This window comes from Lagenorhynchus albirostris, chromosome 4 (assembly GCF_949774975.1).
Source record: "Lagenorhynchus albirostris chromosome 4, mLagAlb1.1, whole genome shotgun sequence".
NCBI classification, from domain to species: domain Eukaryota; kingdom Metazoa; phylum Chordata; class Mammalia; order Artiodactyla; family Delphinidae; genus Lagenorhynchus; species Lagenorhynchus albirostris.
The window spans coordinates 46,052,588-46,070,268 of NC_083098.1; the positions used below are offsets into that span (position 1 = coordinate 46,052,588).

Genomic DNA, 17,681 nt, shown 5'->3' on the forward strand with positions numbered 1-17,681 from the left:
GCGCGTTACAAAGCAGGTTCCCTGCTGCCAGCAATATAATTTACTGTTTTAGAAGGTGCCTGAGCCTATGCTCCCTGCAATTTCCCGATTTCTAATGCGCTTTAAAATCTCCCTCCACCCACGACGTGGCAGCGAAAAAACGCGCAATTCTATCTACACGTCAATGGTAAGAAGAGAACACAGAACTTTTTGCGAGGTCAACAAAGAACGCAAGATCTTTACACAACAGATCGCGGCCCTTTCTAACAAATCCTTTTACAAGCCCCAGAGACAAAGACAGACTGGATAAAACCACGTAAAGCTCGGTTCGTTCAGAGGAGCATCCCTATAAGACCCCACCCCCAAGCGAAGCGCTCAGCTGCTTCTTTCTTCCCTGGGGCGCATGCGCAGCGCACTCTCCGGCCACCGCACGCCTCTTCCAGCGAGCTGAGGAGGCGCTTACGTCACCGTGCAGTCGAAGAGGAACCCTTCCTCTCCTCCAAGGAAAACGAGTCCATGCACATTTAGCTTCTCTTAGCCCTCCTCCCACCCCAATGCCAGAGATTTTCCCAGCCCGTTTCCAACAGCCCAGGTTTTTGCCGGACTTCTCTGTACGTTCGCTGGACGGAGAAGGCGGCGGGGAGGAAAACGGAAGAAGGTCCAGAGGCCAGTTCAGTGTTGTTTACAAGGAGTGAGCGCGTCTAGGAATCGGTCCGCGAGGGCGGAGCTGACGAAACCGGCACTTCTTTCTTCTTTCCCCTCCCTCCCCAGCCTTCCCCGCGAGCGGACGCGGCAGCGCCTCTGTCTCGTTTTTTCTTATTTTTCCCCCCCTTTCCCCTTCCTTTTTTTTTCCTTTTCCCCCTTTCCCCCCTTTCACCATTTCCCCTCGGAGGCGCTTCCCCCGGGCAGGGGCAGAGCCGGTCTCACCCCCCGCCTCTCCCCGGTCCCCGCCGCCCTATGGCGAGAGGGAACCCCCTCCCCACCCGGGCACAAGCGGCGGCGGTTGGAGGAGCGGGACCGGCGGCGGCCTCAGGTCCGGGGGCGTCATGGAACTAATTCGCTGACCGACCCACAGGCCGCAGCCGTGCGTCCCGCTCGAGCGCCAGCGCCCGCGCTCTCCGTCCCGGTTCCCCTTCTTCTCCCTCCTCAGTCGGCCCAGTCCTCGTCCCGCGCGCCCCGTCGCCGCGCGCTGAAGAAAATGAGGTGGTAACGGGCCGCCGGATGACCCCTCGTCACCACTGTGAGGCCTACAGCTCTGCCGGGGAGGAGGAGGAGGAGGAGGAAGAGGAGGAGAAGGTGAGCGGGTGGGGACGGGGGGGCTCCACGCGTCCCCGCGACCCGCGCGCGAGCCCCCTGCAGCCCCGCGCCGCCGGCGCGCGCCCCTCGGCTGAGCCCCGCCCCCGCCGTCCCCTTCGGGAAACCTCCTGGACGCCCCTCTTGTCTCCTCGCGCCTACAACTCAGGCACCTGCCCAGTTTGGAAACGGCGCCGCTGGGTTCCCTTTCGGGCCAATTTTCCCGTCGGCGACTAACTTTCTTGCAGCAACAGCAAGCTGCCTCCTAGTGCGCGTTCTAGGGCCCGCGAGCCTGTGCGGTACACAAAGAAGGGGACACACCCCCGCCCCTAGATCTCGACGCCTCCGCGGGACCCGCGGGAACATCATTCACATTGCTGAGCGGGCGGGGTGGGGGAGGAGGACGGATGAATGGGGTGAGCCGCTGCGGGAGCTCGGGGGAGGGGCACGTTTCCCGGGGTTGGGGTGAGTCGGAGGAATCTAGAGAGGAGGTGAGCTTTGAATTGCACCCTGTAGGGCAGATAATACCGGAAATTTGAAAAGAGGGCAGAAGCCCCTCTGCCGAGCTAGAAGTTCCACTGCAGATCGTTTTGTTAGGAGTTGAGAATTAGATGGCAAAATAGTGGAAGGTGTCGCTCCGGAGGTAGGATGGAATCAGACTGGAGATCTTTGTTAGGCTAAAATATTTAGCTTTTATTCTGTCAGCGGGAGACACTCAACGTTTGAGCAGCAGCAGTGTGGCTTTAGGATGTTAATAATAACACTTGTTGAGGCTTATTATCGGAGAGGCATCGTTATAAGTGGTTTGCAACTTATTGAATCTTCACGGGGCAGGTAGTTCAGGAGCATTTTACGGATGAGTGAAACTGAGGCTCCGTAAGATTAATTTTCCCACTAGAAGGCAGCTAGAACCCGGTGGCCAGAATTCCAGGCCAGGCAGTCTGTGCTATACAGTCTCTGTCCCGGAACAGATTAAAGGCAGAGGAAATAGAAGGGAACGGACAAATAGATTAAGAAAGAAGGGACAGGATTCAGATTTGCTAGTCTGGGACCATACGCATCAGAGATTCTAAACTTCTGGACTAGAAGAAGTTTCTCAATACTGATGAAGAGCAGACTAGTAGAATCAGCGTGTGTCGGGAAGGTGCACCGGGATGGTTTGCGGTTAAACTGAGATAAGTGAGTTTACGTGGCAATGTGACGTCCTAGTATCAGTAGTTTAGAATGGAACTCTAAAATGTTTCTTGGTCAAGATTGGAAGCTTAAAGTGTGTGTACATGTTCTATTCTGATTGTATACTACTTTAAAAATGAAAAGTATTCATTTTTCTGTCCATGTTTCTTCATCTTTGAAGGGGGCTTAATAATAATACAGACTTAATAATTATACCCTCCTTTGTGTTCGAGGAGTTAATATGGCATAGTACTTTGAACAATACCTGGCCAAGTAGTAAGCACTCATTGTTTTTAGTTGTTAAGCACTTAACAAGTGTAAGCTCTTATTATTTATTTGGCACAGTGCTAAACTCTGCAGAGTGTTTGCCATCAAGGAACTCATGGTTAGTAGGAGAGACCAGCCTACAAGTAGTCAGCTCTCACGGAGCGATTAAATGCAAAAGTAGAATTATGTTCAAGTACATATGATGCAAATGACAACTCTGTAGGAAGGAGAGTGCAAGCTAGAGAAGGACATTTCAAGTTGAAAGAACAGTATGTGGAGAGTCATGGAGATTGGGATAAAGCAGAGTGTTTTGGAATTATAAGTACCTGTAGTTCATTATTAGGTTAAGGGCGTAAAGTCAAGGAGATAATAATAGAACATGAGGTTTTTGTATGGTCACATTAATAAATCCCTCTTCTTATAAGAGGAACTAAGATCCGGAAGTCAGCACCAGTACAAAATTATTAATGGAGTTGGTGTTTTGAACATAATAAATACAGTAATTCCATGTTAATGAAGTTGTTTCTGTTGTATACCCAGCACTGTGCAGCACTTTTCCTCAGAAGAGCAAGAGGCCCTGTATGCTGATTTGTAACATAGTTAATGCTGTACAATAAGTGTTTTATAAACTATTCACTCAGACATTAAGGTATTTGATAAACATAGAGGAAGAAGCAGAAGCAGCAATTGAAAGAATGGGAGGAGAAATGTGAAACGCTCAAGGTCAAAGTTTATGGAATATGCCAACCAAAATACAGTCTTTTTGTTTTTTAGTTCCTAGAGACTTTTCTGAGTGTTCAGAATTCTGAATGTGACCATTAATGGGCATAAAATAACAACATAAAACTATAAAGTTCTGTTATTTAAAACAGGAAGTTTATATTTTTAATGTTTGTGTTTTATTTCTTAGCAGGATTCATTTTTCATCTGGCTCAAATAATCTGTTTTAAAACATTAGAAAGCAGCCTTGTGGATTGTTAGTAAAAGAAGTAGAATTCAAGCCAGCACTTTCTCCACTGTATCATATCATATTTTAAAAAAGGAATGTAGAACAGTTTCTCATAAATTATGGTTTCTGTTTTGTTTTGCTTTTTCTGTGTTGTTAACTTGTAAATAATTTCAAAATGAAACTACCTGGATTCACTTATTTTCAGCCTTTTACTCCATTTGTTTTATCGTGTCTTCCCTCCCCTCATCTTCCACCCCCTCTCTCTACAGCATTCATTATGGCCCTTTACACCTAAATTTTTCAGTGTGTATTTCCTGAGAATAGGGATATTCTTTTACAGAGTCACAGTAAAGTTACCAACTTCAGTAAATTTTAAATTGATAATTTACTTTTGTCAAATCTGTCCAAATTCTCATTATGTCAGTTGACCCCAAAATGACCTTTATAGCATTTTTCTCTGCAGTACAGGATCCAGTCTAGGGTAAGGTACTGCACTTTTATTTTTCTGTAGCTTGGAAAATCTGGAACATCCCCACAGGTGTCCTCCATCCTTTTTGTATCTCACTTGTATTATTTATACCTCATTTTTTAAAGTTTAAGGAAATTTGAACTCTTTTTTTTTTTTCCTTTGTTACATTTCCCTATTGTGAGCAAAGAATGATTGCTTTCTTTTCTTCTGTTGATACAGTGTGTTACACTGATTTATGAATGTTAAACCAACTTTGCCTTCCTGGGCTAAATCCCACTTGGTTATGGTGTATAATCCCTTTTTTATGTTTTCAGATACAGATTGCTAGTATCTTGTTGAGGAATTCTGCATCTGTATTTAAGAGATACTGGTCTGTAGTTTTCGTGCTGTTGTCTTTGGTTTTGGTAGCAGGATAATAACTGGCTTCATAAAATGAGAAGGCCTCCTCCTCTAGTTTTTGGAAGAATTTGTGAAGAATTTGTATTAGTTTTTCTGTAAACGTTTGGTAGAATTCACCAGCAAAGACACTGGGGCACGGGCTTTTCTTTGACACTAGTTTCTTTACTAATTCAGTCTTTTTAGTACTTGGTATATGACTATTCAGCTTTTTCTGTTGTCAGTTTTGATAGTTTGTTTCTAGGTGTTTGTCTTTTTCATCTAAGTTGTCCAATTTATTTGCATACAATTGTTAATAAAATTTTCTTTATGATCCTTTTTATTTCTGTAACATAGGTAGTAATGTCCCTTTTTTATTCCTGATGTTAGTACTTGATCTCTTTTTTCTTGGTCAGTGTAGCTAATGGTTTGCCAATTTTGTTGATCTTTTCAAAGAACGAACTTTTTTGGTTTCATTGATTTTTCTCTATTTTTCTGTTCTCTACTTCCTTAATTTCCACTCTGATATTTATTATTTTCTTTCTTCTGACTTGCTTTAGGTATAGTTTGGTCTGTTTCTTCCAGTGTCTTAAAGTGGAAGGTTAGAGTGTTAACTTGTGATCTTTTTTTTTTCTTGTTTATTGAAGTATAGTTGATTTACAGTATTGTTTCAGGTATATAGCAAAGTGATTCAGTTATACCTATGAGATCTTTTTTAATATAGGCATTTACAAGTATTTCATTGTTTCCTGTAAGTTTTAGTATGTTTGATCTTTTTTATTCATCTCAAAGTATTTTCTAATTTCCCTTATGATTTCTTCTTTGACGCAGATTCCTTTGTTTTAAAAAAGTTGTTGTATCATCTAAATATTTGAAAGTCTTATTAAGGGCCTTAATTATAGAAGATTGAAGAACAAGAATCCCTTGAACCTGATCTTATACTTCTTTACATGACTCTATCCTATATGTTCCTGTCAGGTCCCCCACCCATCCTACCCTAAAAGTAATCTTCAAAGGAATCGTTGTAAAGGAAGAGTAATTACTAGGGGCAGCCACCCATTGGGGTATGCTGAGAAGGCTGGCAGATCCTGGTGAACCACCCTGTTGAGAGTAGCTAAAGGAATGAAATAAGTAAGTTTTGACAGGAGTTAATCAATTACAGACCAAAATTAGGTTTAGAAGAAGTTCTTAGAACCTATGAAGTTCAGTCTCCATCCAATATAGGTGTTTCTTCTAAATACGTCTAGACAGGTGAACATCTAGTTTATACTCTGTTTCTGAGGTTGATATTTACGTTTGCATTCGATGAAGTTATAGTGACTCTGTTTATCTAATTGTGGAGAATTTGAGAAAAGTACCAGTGCAACAAAATTGGAATCTCAGAACATCTAAGCAGAATGTAACAGTAGATAGAACTTAACAAGATGACTTTTTTTAAAGGAAAAAACGCATTTAACGTCCTGAACAAGGATGTAACGCCCCTCCCGCCGCCCAAAGGCACCAAAAACCCATACAAGGTGGGGGTGGAGGGGAAGTTCACCTAAGAGTTACCTTAGAAAGCCTTAAGAGTTTTAGTTGAGCATTAATTTTATCTGAATTGATAATGTGGTGTAGCCTTTAAAAAAATAGCTAATGATCTTAGACTGCATTAATAATTAAACGTGCTAATTTAGAAGAGCAAAATCCATGTCATGTGAGAAACTCTTGAATGGTTTTTCAGCAATGCAGTGGATGAACTGGTGAGCATGATAGCAGCCTTTAAACATTGAAGAATTCACCTGTGAAAGAGATTAGACTTGGGTTTGTTTGTTTTGGTTATGGTTTTTTGTTTTTGGCCCCGAGGGTTGAAATGAGCCTTTGGTTGTGTCTCTGTTTCATCAGGATACCGTGGGATGGGCACTGTGAGTAATAAAAACATGATATTCGTAGATATGACTGCAAGGGAATTTATAATTTATTAGGGGAGATAGTTCTTGGAAGAAATTACCTTTGAGTTGGACCTTTCCGGATAGTTACTATTTTCCACTTTCTAAGTTATTTAACTTTATTCTGCTTAGTATGAAAAGCACTTCATGCTTGATATAGAAAAATTGCAAAAACCCAGGAGTTTAAAGAAGCAAAAAGAAAAAAAATTACAATCCAGTTAACCAGTTTGCAATAGGTTGAATAGTAAGTGAAGTATGTGGGTGATAAATAGGAAAGAGGATAGTAGCTGAAGTTGGGGCAGAGGGAACATGGAAATTGAAGATTAGGTTTGTATTTTTTGTTTTTTCAAATTTTAAATTTTTATCAAAAATTAGGAACTTTTCACATGTTAATTCTAGACATTGAATTTTTTTAAAAAGAATCCCTGGAATTTGAAGCATATACGTAATACAGGTCCAGAGTTGAAAAACGGGAATAGTTATATGAGGTCTATAATGAAAAACCACATTCCTCTGCTGCTTGGCTTCTCCACCCTTTTCTCATTCCCAGAGGTTAATCACTCTCAGCTCTTACCTATTTCTCTTGTTATTTAAGATCATATTTTCAAGTAACTTACCTATTGCTGTTTTTTCGATATTTAAGTTTTAGATATTATTTATGGTTTTCCTTTGAAGTATAAAGATGAGGCTCTCATTCTACCTTCTCCCAACACCCCTCATCCTGCCAGTGTAGTTTTATTACAGCGTTTGTGTTGAAATCTCTATCCAGTATTTTATTATTATTGCTGTGTAAATATTGTGGTATATTATGTTTATTGTCTTGCATAATCTCTTTCTCTGAATTTAATAACCTTATCAGCTGCTTAGCTTCATCAATCTAGTTAAGTCTTTTCACATTCTTCAGCAGCTTCTCAATCCAATTTTCCATACACAGTCAAACCTCTGTAGTTTCCGTTTTTTTTTAAGAAACATAGAAACGTCTCTCGGACTCTGAGATGCCTTGTACTGTGTTGCTCTTTAGACTTGCTGCTCATTTTAGATTGCCAGTTACTCTACTGTTGAGCTTTCTAGATCAACATCGTCCAGTAGAACTTACTGCATTGATAGAAATGTTCCTTTCCTGCACTGTCCAGTGCAGTATCCACTGGCCACATGTGACAGCTGAGCACTTGAAATGGGGCTGGTGTGACTGAGGAATTATTTTTTAATTTTATTCAATTCTAATTTTAATGGCTACACGTGTAGCTAGTGGACACTGTAGTGGGAGCACAATTCAAGATGGTTTCATACTTAAAGGGGGGGATAGTCTAATACTGATTCAGTAGAAATGGGTGGGATTTAATGTAATTGATGTCATTTTTTTTTTTTTTTTTTTTTGTGGTACGCGGGCCTCTCACTGTTGTGGCCTCTCCCGTTGCGGAGCACAGGCTCCGGACGCGCAGGCCCAGCGGCCATGGCTCACGGGCCCAGCCGCTCCGCGGCATGTGGGATCCTCCCGGACAGGGGCACGAACCCGTGTCCCCAGCATCGGCAGGCAGACTCAACCACTGCGTCACCAGGGAAGCCCGATGTAACTTTTTTTTAATGAAAAGAGGGTTTAGCCCTTATCTGTGTAGATTTTTAAGAGAAATATTTGGGACAAATATTCTAAGAATTCCTAGTCTAAAAAGCCTGTGACTTAAAATTCTTTGACACAGTGATAATATGTTTTGATCAAAGTCCTAAGGTTCTGTCAATTATATGGTCATGTTTTTATTCTCTTTACAACTGAATTTCAGATTTAAAGTGAGAATGTTTTAGATAAGTGATGATTATGGTAACATTTTAATGTATGATATCTTAAAGAGCTGTAAAATCCTATATTGGCTCATAACATTTTTATTTTGTTTTATGAATTGCTTCATAAGTACCAACATATTTATATTATGCTACAGTTACTATATATATAATTAAATATAGAGCATTGTTTTATATTTGATTTTATAGGTAGCTACATCAAGCTGGGCGGCAGGCAGATCCAAAGGATATCATGAAGTTTCCAGGGCCATTGGAAAACCAGAGATTGTCTTTCCTGTTGGAAAAGGCAATCTCCAGGGAAGCCCAGATGTGGAAAGTGAATGTGCCGAAAATGCCTACAAATCAGGTAATGATTTCTCTTTTCACTGTAGACAGGTGACTTTTATTAGAACTAAGTGTACTACTATCATATGTAATAGCATCTTGACACTGTATTGGAGAAATATGTACCATTAAATATATGCTCTATTCTTTACTTGAGAAACATCTCCTTGTTTCATTCTGAAACAAAACAAAAATGAACTGTTTTTGTTTGTTTTGTTTTATCTGAGTTACACCTTTAGGAAGCTAGGTATGTCCCTTCTCTTTTCTTGTAGTACAATACTTACAATAATAAGCCTTCTTTATTTCTAGATATATAGTTTGCCACAGAGGCTGAACACAGTCAAATCCTTGTCTTTAGTGATCAATAACTTTCTCTTTCATGAATATAAGGAATTCACTTAAACTGCTATTGTAATGTCAATGTTGAAAGCTTATAGGGAGATAATCAGCAGCTGACCTCTCAATTACTGTTGGCTGTATGCCTTTTAGAAATTTCATATAGAGTTATTTTTTCCAAATAACTATGAAATTTGTCTATCCCAAAAGCTTACTATGTAATATGTCTTACACATCTTTTTATCCCTAGTACCTAGCATTGTGTTTGGGATAAAAAGTAATGGCCGAGAAATTTTTGGTATGTGTAGGCAAATGACAGTATCTAATCTCCTGTGTTGGTTTAGGTTAATCTTTGCTCATAGGTTATTGATATCTGAATGCTTTTTCTAATTCCAACCTACTTTTATCTTCTTTCCCACAAGCTAAAGAAATACATGTCTTCCGTTTACTGTTATCTAATTGTCATTTAGTGAATTGAAGATTAGTTAGCCTGAATGAATGCCTTTTATACTAGGAGCATTTGCATGTGCTATCACATTTAATATCTCATTTAATCCTTTGAAAAAGGCAGTAGTCCCAATTTGTTCAAGACTTCAACTAGTAAGTAGCAGAGTTATAATTTTGAACCTGAGGCAGTTCTCTTCCCATTATACTTTGTTTTTCATTTTTTATTTTTGTATGCTTCTGTGTGATTTTTAGATGACTGGGGATTCAATCATTCAGTAAATATTTATTAAGTATCTGCCATATTCTGAACACTGTTCTAATAAGCCTCAAAGCTTTATTACAGCTGCTTTTAGAACCATTTCTTTCATTTTTCTCCTACTATCTCCTTGAGTCAGCATGCAACCAACAATGATACACTTTTATAACATGGTCTTTGAAGGTGATATTCTACCAAGATTATAGTATGTTGCTATATTATCATTTAATCTGGGCTATTTTTATAGGTATTTTAACAAATATTACTAAGATGTTAGACCAGAGAACAGAACACTATCGGAACTTCTAAGAGGGATCTATTTAAGGTTTTGCCTTTAGTAATGTCAGGTAGAAGCCATACTTAATTCTTGTAAAATGTGTGTGGGCTTGGTCTGGTGGGTATAGGAGATAAGATAGAGATTGGAGTAAAGAGCTATAGGGGCTTGAGCCACTTGACAGGGTAACCCCAGGGACACTTCTCTATTCTAGTTCTAATTCTTTTTTCTTCTGTGACTCTCAGGGACTGGCTTTTCTACTTCCCTTTCCAATATTGCTTCTAACCATGATTTATCTCCTTCTTGACTCCTCCTTGCATAAGAGAAACAATCTTGTCTCTAAAGTTTAGCATCTAAACCATATATGTATCTTTTCCAACTTTCCTTTCTAATTTTTTGGGAGGGGGTGCTGGTTAAAACAGAAAAATAAAATATTTTTAAGCTTTTTTCCCTCCAGTTTTCTTATTCCTACCGCTTCCTTCACCTAAACTCTACTTCAGGGTCATTCTCTCACAGTTTTCTTGTCATTTACATTATCCTATCTTGCAGTTTAGGACAGAGTGGTCATGCAAAAATATTACACACCTATCACTCCCCTTCTGTTTGCTCCCCCAGCACTCTATACTTCCTGTATGATAGCACACAATATTATAATTCTCTGATGATTTGACCAAGTTCCATTGAGGTAGAGTTGTCATTTTTGTTTATTGACATATAATAGGCTCACAGTAAACACTTGTTAAATGAACGTTGATTATCATTTCTTTATAATTCATCCAGGTTGGAGGAGTTCTTTTATATAATAATAGTATTTTCAAGTACACAGCCATTTTGTTACAAATTTGGGGGGAAAAAATTAAAGACTGGTTACAGTGACATGTATTTTCAGATATTCTCAATTTATTTTGATGTACAGAGTGCTTTTGATATACAAAGGTAAACCTTGCCTCAAGCTGTTTATATAAAGATGATTTCCATTAGAAATTGGAGAAGGAACCTTAAAGGCCATCTAATTATGTGGTTTTCAAATAACAGGATCTTGAACCACTAGGCTACCAGGTGTATGAGAATCACCCAGGAGGCTTCTTACAGATTCCAGGCCCCTCCCAGACCTACGGTGCTTGTGGTGGCAACTATGGAATTTGTATTTTAAAAAAACTTCAGTTTTATTGATATGTGTTAGGTTTGGGAAACACTGATTTAGTCTAACCACAAAATAAAAGAAAAAGTTCTGACATCTAGGATAAGTGATCCTCTACTTTGGATACTTTGTCCATTCCACCATAGAAAAGCTCTATCAATTATTGGAAAGTTTTTCCTGAATTGAACCTGAAAACTGCTGCTTTCTAGTGGCTACTTACTGGTTCTAGTTCTCTCCGCTGGAGCAGTACAGAAAATATTCATTTTATATTTTAAATGATAGCCCTTTATCTACTTACAGTCAGGTGTTAAGCTCTCAAAGTCATCTCTTCTCCTGGTTGAATATCCTTTGTTCTTTAACCATTTTTCATTTGACAAGATTGTGCCTCTCAGTTTTTCTTTCTCTATGTATACTCTTTAATTTACTGTGTTTCTTAAATTGTGACATTAGAGTTGTGGTCATTAATGAGCAATAAAGTGCAACTATTACCTCACTTTATCTTGGCTTGATAATTTCATTAATATAGCCCTAAATTTAAAAAAAGTTTTATGCTTTAGCAGCAGTGTCATGTTGTTGGCTTATACTGAACTTGTTTTTAAAACCTTGTTGGTTTTGTTTCTCTACTTTTAAGCAGAGTTTCCCTTATCCTAGGTGTACTTTAAAAATTTTTAACTTAGGTGCACTGTTTCATATTTATTCTTACTAAGTTTCAAATTGTTGATGCTGGCCCATTTTTCTGGCTTTAAAATTATGATTGTTATGTAATGTATTGACTTTGTCCTTTTTGTACCATCTGTAGACTTCGTAAACAAATAAATCTATTTTGCCCGTAGGTTTTGTTTCTTTTCCTTAAGTAAACAGTTTCTTAAAGTATATGTATACGGATCATAAGTGTACAACTGTATAAATTTTCACAAAATAACACTGTGTAACCACCACATTACTAGCACCTCCTTGTGTCCTCTTATAGTTACTACCATCTGTCCCCTCTCCACAAAGAAACCATTATCCTAATATCGCAGATTAGTTTTTCCTTGTTTTGAATTATATTTGTATATGGAATCATAAAGTGTGTACTGGCCTCCTTTGCTCAGCATTTTCTTTGGTGTAAGATGCATCCATGGTACTTCCTGTAGCCATAGTTAATTTAATTCTCATTTCCATGTATTATTCCATCATATGAATTCATTTATCCATTCTGCTGTTGATGGTCATTAGAGTCTTTTTTTGTGCTTGTCATTTGTTGAACATATGTGTACATTACTGTTGAGTATATTCCTAGGGGTAGAATTCCTAGAACCTAGAATATGTGTATACTCAGCTTTAGCAGATACCACCAGTTGTGTTACTTACCAAAGTTGTTATACCACGTTTACACCACATTTTTTTTTTTTACCCCTTATAGCAGAATATGAAAGTCCCAAGTTCCTCTGCATCTTTGCCAACCCTTGGTATTGTCTTTTTCATTTTAGTTATCACGGTGAGTGTTGTAGTATCACATTGGGTTTTAATTTGCATTTCCTTGATAACTAATGAAATTCAGCAGCTTTTCATATGCTTATTTGGCCATTAGATATCCTTTCTTGGTTAAATGTCTGTTCAAATCTTTCACCTGTGTTCCATTGACTTCCTTTTTAAATTGTTAAGAGTTCTTTCTTTTGCAGGCTCTGTGTATTACACATATCTTTAGCTCTATTTGTGTTGACTTTTTTTTTTTTTTTTTTTTTTTGTGCTACACGGGCCTCTCACTGTTGTGGCCTCTCCCGTTGCGGAGCACAGGCTCCGGACGCGCAGGCTCAGCGGCCATGGCTCACGGGCCCAGCCGCTCCGCAGCATGTGGGATCTTCCCGGACCGGGGCACGAACCCGTGTCCCCTGCATCGGCAGGTGGACTCTCAACCACTGCGCCACCAGGGAAGCCCTGTGTTGACTTTTGATGAATAGAAGTTCTTAATTTTTAATGACCGAATTATCAAAAAAATTTTTTTGCTTAGTCCTTTGAAAGAAATGTTTGCCTAACTGACAAAGGATTAATCTCCAAAATATATAAGCAGCTCATGCAGCTCAATATCAAAAAAAAAAAAACAACTGAATCCAAAAATGGGCAGAGAATACCTAAATAGACATTTCTCCAAAGTAGACATACAGATTGCCAACAAACACATGAAAAGATGCTCAACATCACTAATCATTAGAGAAATGCAAATCAAAACCACAATGAGGTATCATCTCACACCGGTCAGAAAGGCCATCATCAAAAAATCTAGAAACAATAAATGCTGGAGAGGGTGTGGAGAAAAGGGAACCCTCCTGCACTGCTGGTGGGAATGTAAGTTGATGCAGCCACTGTGGAGAACAGTATGGAGCTTCCTTAAAAAAACTAAAAATAGAACTACTGTATGACCCAGCAGTCCCACTACTGGGCATATACCCGGAGAAAACCATAATTCAAAAGATACATGTATCACAGAGTTCACTGCAGCACTATTTACAATAGCCAGCACATGGAAGCACCCTAAATGTCCATCGACAGATGAATGGATAAAGGTGTGGCACATATATAAAGTGGAATATCCCTCAGCCATAAAAAGGAATGAAATTGAGTTATTTGCGATGAGGTGGATAGACCTAGAGTCTGTCATACAGAGTAAAGTAAGTCAGAAAGAGAACAAATACCGTATGCTGACGTACATATATGGAATCTAAAAAAGCGGTACTGATGAACCTAGTGGCAGGGCAGGAATAAAGATGCAGACTTAGAGAATGGACTTGAGGACCACAGGGGGAAGGGGAAGCTGGGACGAAATGAGAGTAGCATGACTATGTACACTACCAGATGTAGAATAGATAGCTAGTGGGAAGCTGCTGTGTAGCACAGGGAGATCAGCTCGATGCTCTGTGAGGACCTAGAGGGGTGGGATAGGAAGGGTGGGAGGGAGGCTCAAGAGGGAGGAGATATGGGGATATATGTCTACATATAGCTGATTCACTTCGTTGTACAAAATAAATTAACATTGTAAAGCAATTATACTCCAATAAAGATACTAAAAAAATTTGCCTAATCCAAGGTAATGAAGAAAGGATTTTGTTTTTCCTTTTTGGTATGGTGTGAAGTAGGAGGAGTCAAGAATAATTTTTCTCCATATGGAAAACCAGTATCATTTATTAGAAAGACATTTTTCGCCATTGCCCTGCAATGTACTTCTTTTTTCTTTATTTATTTGGCCGCGTCAGGTCTTAGATGGAGCACGTGGGATATTCTTTGCCACTTACGGGATCTTTGTTGCGGCACGTGGGACCTTTTAGTTGCAGCATGGGGAATCTAGTTCCCTGACCAGGGATCGAACCCAGGCCCCCTGCATTGGGAGCGTGGAGTCTTAGCCACTGAACCACCAGGGAAGTCCCCCTGTGATACATACTTTTGTTTTTAATCAAGTGACTGCTATATATGAGTAGATACATTTGTGGGTTAGTTTCTTGCCCCTTTTTTCATCATTGGTCTGTTTGCCTCTATTTAATACCACACTGCCTCAGTTATTGTAGCATTATAATAAGCCTTTGGTGGCATAAACTTTGTTCTTTTTTTTAAGATTGTCTTGGCTATTTTAAGCCCTTTGTTCTTCCATATGTATTTTTAAATATAGTTGTCAGTTTTTGAAAAATAAAAAAATTTGGGGGTTTTGTAGATTGATTTGGGGAAGAATTAACATGTTTATAATATGAGTCTTCTATTCCCTTGACATAGAGTATTTCTCCATTTTTCTTTAAAGATGGTCTTCAGTTTCTTTTAACGTTTGGTGATTTAGGTTTATTCCTGGGTATTTGAGTCTTGTTGAGGCTATTACAAATGGTATTGTTTTAAATTTTTTATTTTTTTACATGCTTCTATATGCTGGTATATAGAAATAAAATAGATTTTTATATAGACCATACTAAATTAACTTACTAATAGTTTGCCGAGTCTTTAGGATTTTCTGTGTATTATACTCAGTCATGTCAGATGTGAATAGTCATGGTTTTATTTAGTTCTTTCCAGTCCTTATACTTTCTATATTTCTGTTTTACAGAATTAGCTAGGCTTTCCAGAACACTGCTGAAGTCTGAATTTGAGGAGAAAGTTTTCAGTATTTCACCATTAACTATAATATTTGCTGTATATTTCTTAATCTTTATTAGATTAAGAAGTTCCTTTCTCTGCCTTAGTTTGCTAAGAGATTTTTTTCATTAATAGGTGTTGAATTTTTATACATCATTGGATTTTGTTAATATTTTGGTTAGGCATTTTGCATCTGTGGTCATGGGTCAGATTGGTTTGTAATGCCTTTGTCAAGTTTTCATGGTAAAGTTATGCTGGCTTTGTAAAATGAGTTGGGAAGTATTCCTGCTTTTTTTTTCAGTGCTCTCAGTTTGTTTAGATTAATATTATTTGTTAAATGTCGGAAGGTTTTACTGCAGAGCCACTGGGGCCTACAAATTCATTTGTGGGAAAGTATTTAATAATCAGTCCCATTTCTTTGGTAAATATGAGGCTAATCAGGTCTTCATTTAAATCTTATCTCAGTTTTGGTGAGTTGCGTTTTTCAAGGAATTTATTCATTTCATCTAAATTTTCAAATTATTTGTGTAAAGTTACTCATATCCTCTTTTTAACATCTAAAGGGTCCATAGTGATGTTCCCTTTTTCATTTCTTAGTTGATTTGTGCTTTTTCTTTCTTAATCACCCTTTCTAGAGGTCTGTCAGTCTTTCAGTTCTGTTGATTTTCCCAATTATACATTTGTCTTTTGTTTTTTTAGTTTTGCTCTTTTTTTCGTTATTTCTGTCTACTTTCTTTATATAATTTGCTGTTCTTTATCTTGAGATAGATGCTTAAATAATTGGTTTTCCAGTTTTCTTCTTTTTTAATACACTCATTTAGAGCTATAAATTTTCTTCAAAGCATAGCTGTCCACCCTTGCCTAGTTTGTTGTTAGGTCCCGTATTGGGTTCTTAGTTTTTTTTTTTTTTTTGCCGTACGCGGGCCTCTCACTGTTGTGGCCTCTCCCGCTGCGGAGCACAGGCTCTGGACGCGCAGGCTCAGCGGCCATGGCTCATGGGCCCAGCCGCTCCGCGGCATGTGGGATCTTCCCAGACCAGGGCACGAACCCACGTCTCCTGCATCGGCAGGTGGACTCTCAACCACTGCGCCACCAGGGAAGCCCATGCCTCGTTATTTTTGATTGGTTGCTGACCATTATGAAAAATTGTAGAGGCTCTAGATGCTATCTTTCTGCAGGATGGTTCAGTCTTCCCTCTGGTGGGCAAACTGAAGAGGAGGTTAATCACTTTAATCCACTGAGGGACTGTGCTGATTGGAGGCTGGGTTGCTGTTGGGTATGGCTTCATCACCTCTGGTTGCCCCCAACTCCTAGAGTGTAGCCAAGGATTCCAGCTGAGAGCTTGGAGTGTTTACTAGTGCCCCTTATTCCTGAAGGGTGCTAAACTCCTCCTGAACTCATTCTTGCTTTTCAAAGGCTTTCTGCTTAGCCTCTGAGAACCTTGTCCTTCCCAACTTCAGAATTTCATTCAGAAAATGAGTTAAGAGGAAAGTCAGCTGAGTGTCACATTCAGATCTCTGACCCTCCCTCTTCCCACTAGGTTCTTGGCTCTTCAGGTCTCCAAATTTTGTCTCTTGCCTTGTAAGACTCCCAAAGCTCTGTTGGTTTCTTTGCTCATACTTTACACCTCTTGCCGTACTCACAGGATGGGCAGATGCCTGAAAGGGGAAGCTGTGCAGAGTGTTGACTCCTCTCTTATTGTTACCTCCTCTCCAGAATCTTGGCTCCTCAAGGCCCGGTTATCCTAGCAGTTCTCATGCCTTTCTGTTGCTGTTGTTAATAGCTTTTCTAGTTCTCAGCTAGAGTGTAGGTTTGCTGCTACCTACTCAGTCATAGGCAAGAGCAGTAAGGTAATTTTTTAAGAAGTGTTGAACTTAATAGTTGTGACAAGGATGCTGTGGGAGCACAGGAAGGTACTTAGCCTGACTTATCGGGGAAAGTATCTGGTGGGGACTGACCATTGAAATATCTCTTAAAGGATAAATAATAAGACAGGGAAAAGAGAGAGAATGTGTTCCAACCAGAGGGAGCAGTATGAGCAAAGGAGCAGTGATGTAAGTAGCATTACAGGAACAAGGAAGAACATAAATACAAGTACTGCTGTTACGAGTTTTAAGGCAGAAAGTGATGAAAGGTGAGTGAGGCTGGAGAGGTAGGTCAAAGAGGGATTTGTATGCCATGCCTGGGGAGTCATACTTAATCTGTTCGGTAATGGTGAACCTTTTAGAGTTTAAAGCTGGGGAGGATTTGTGTTTTAATGATCAGAATAGCAGCAGTGGAATATAAAGCCCTGTGTTTTACCAGGTTGAGTCAAACCATTATAAATTCTCTGTGGGATTAGTTGTTCAACCAATTTACTGAACTCTCTTAACACTATTTGAGAAATCCAAATAAGAGAAAACAGATCCCTTGATCAGGGAATACTATCTAGGGTAGGCAGACCTCCTTCCTTCCTCCCTCCCTCCCTCCCTGATGGGATTACTTATGCACAGAACTTAATTGTTTAAAGCTATTCTGATAATATTACTGTTCAGTGCAGGTTTTAATTGATTTGAAAAAGTGATCTTAGGATCAGTATCAC

General features: G+C 39.4%; 1 protein-coding gene across 2 annotated transcripts in view; it reads left to right on the forward strand.

Annotated features, from left to right (window-relative positions):
- The first annotated feature begins 762 nt into the window (after positions 1-762).
- Positions 763-17,681, forward strand: part of CCNI (cyclin I) — a 32,487-nt gene continuing 15,568 nt past the window's right edge. Inside the window, exons 1-2 of one of the 2 annotated variants that reach the window (XM_060147983.1) lie at positions 765-1,275; positions 8,417-8,573. In XM_060147983.1, the coding sequence (XP_060003966.1) occupies positions 8,460-8,573 (114 nt within the window). In that variant the 5' untranslated portion in view covers positions 765-1,275; positions 8,417-8,459. Of the gene's footprint in view, positions 1,276-8,416; positions 8,574-17,681 lie in introns of both variants that reach the window. The other variant, XM_060147984.1, reaches the window with a different exon arrangement.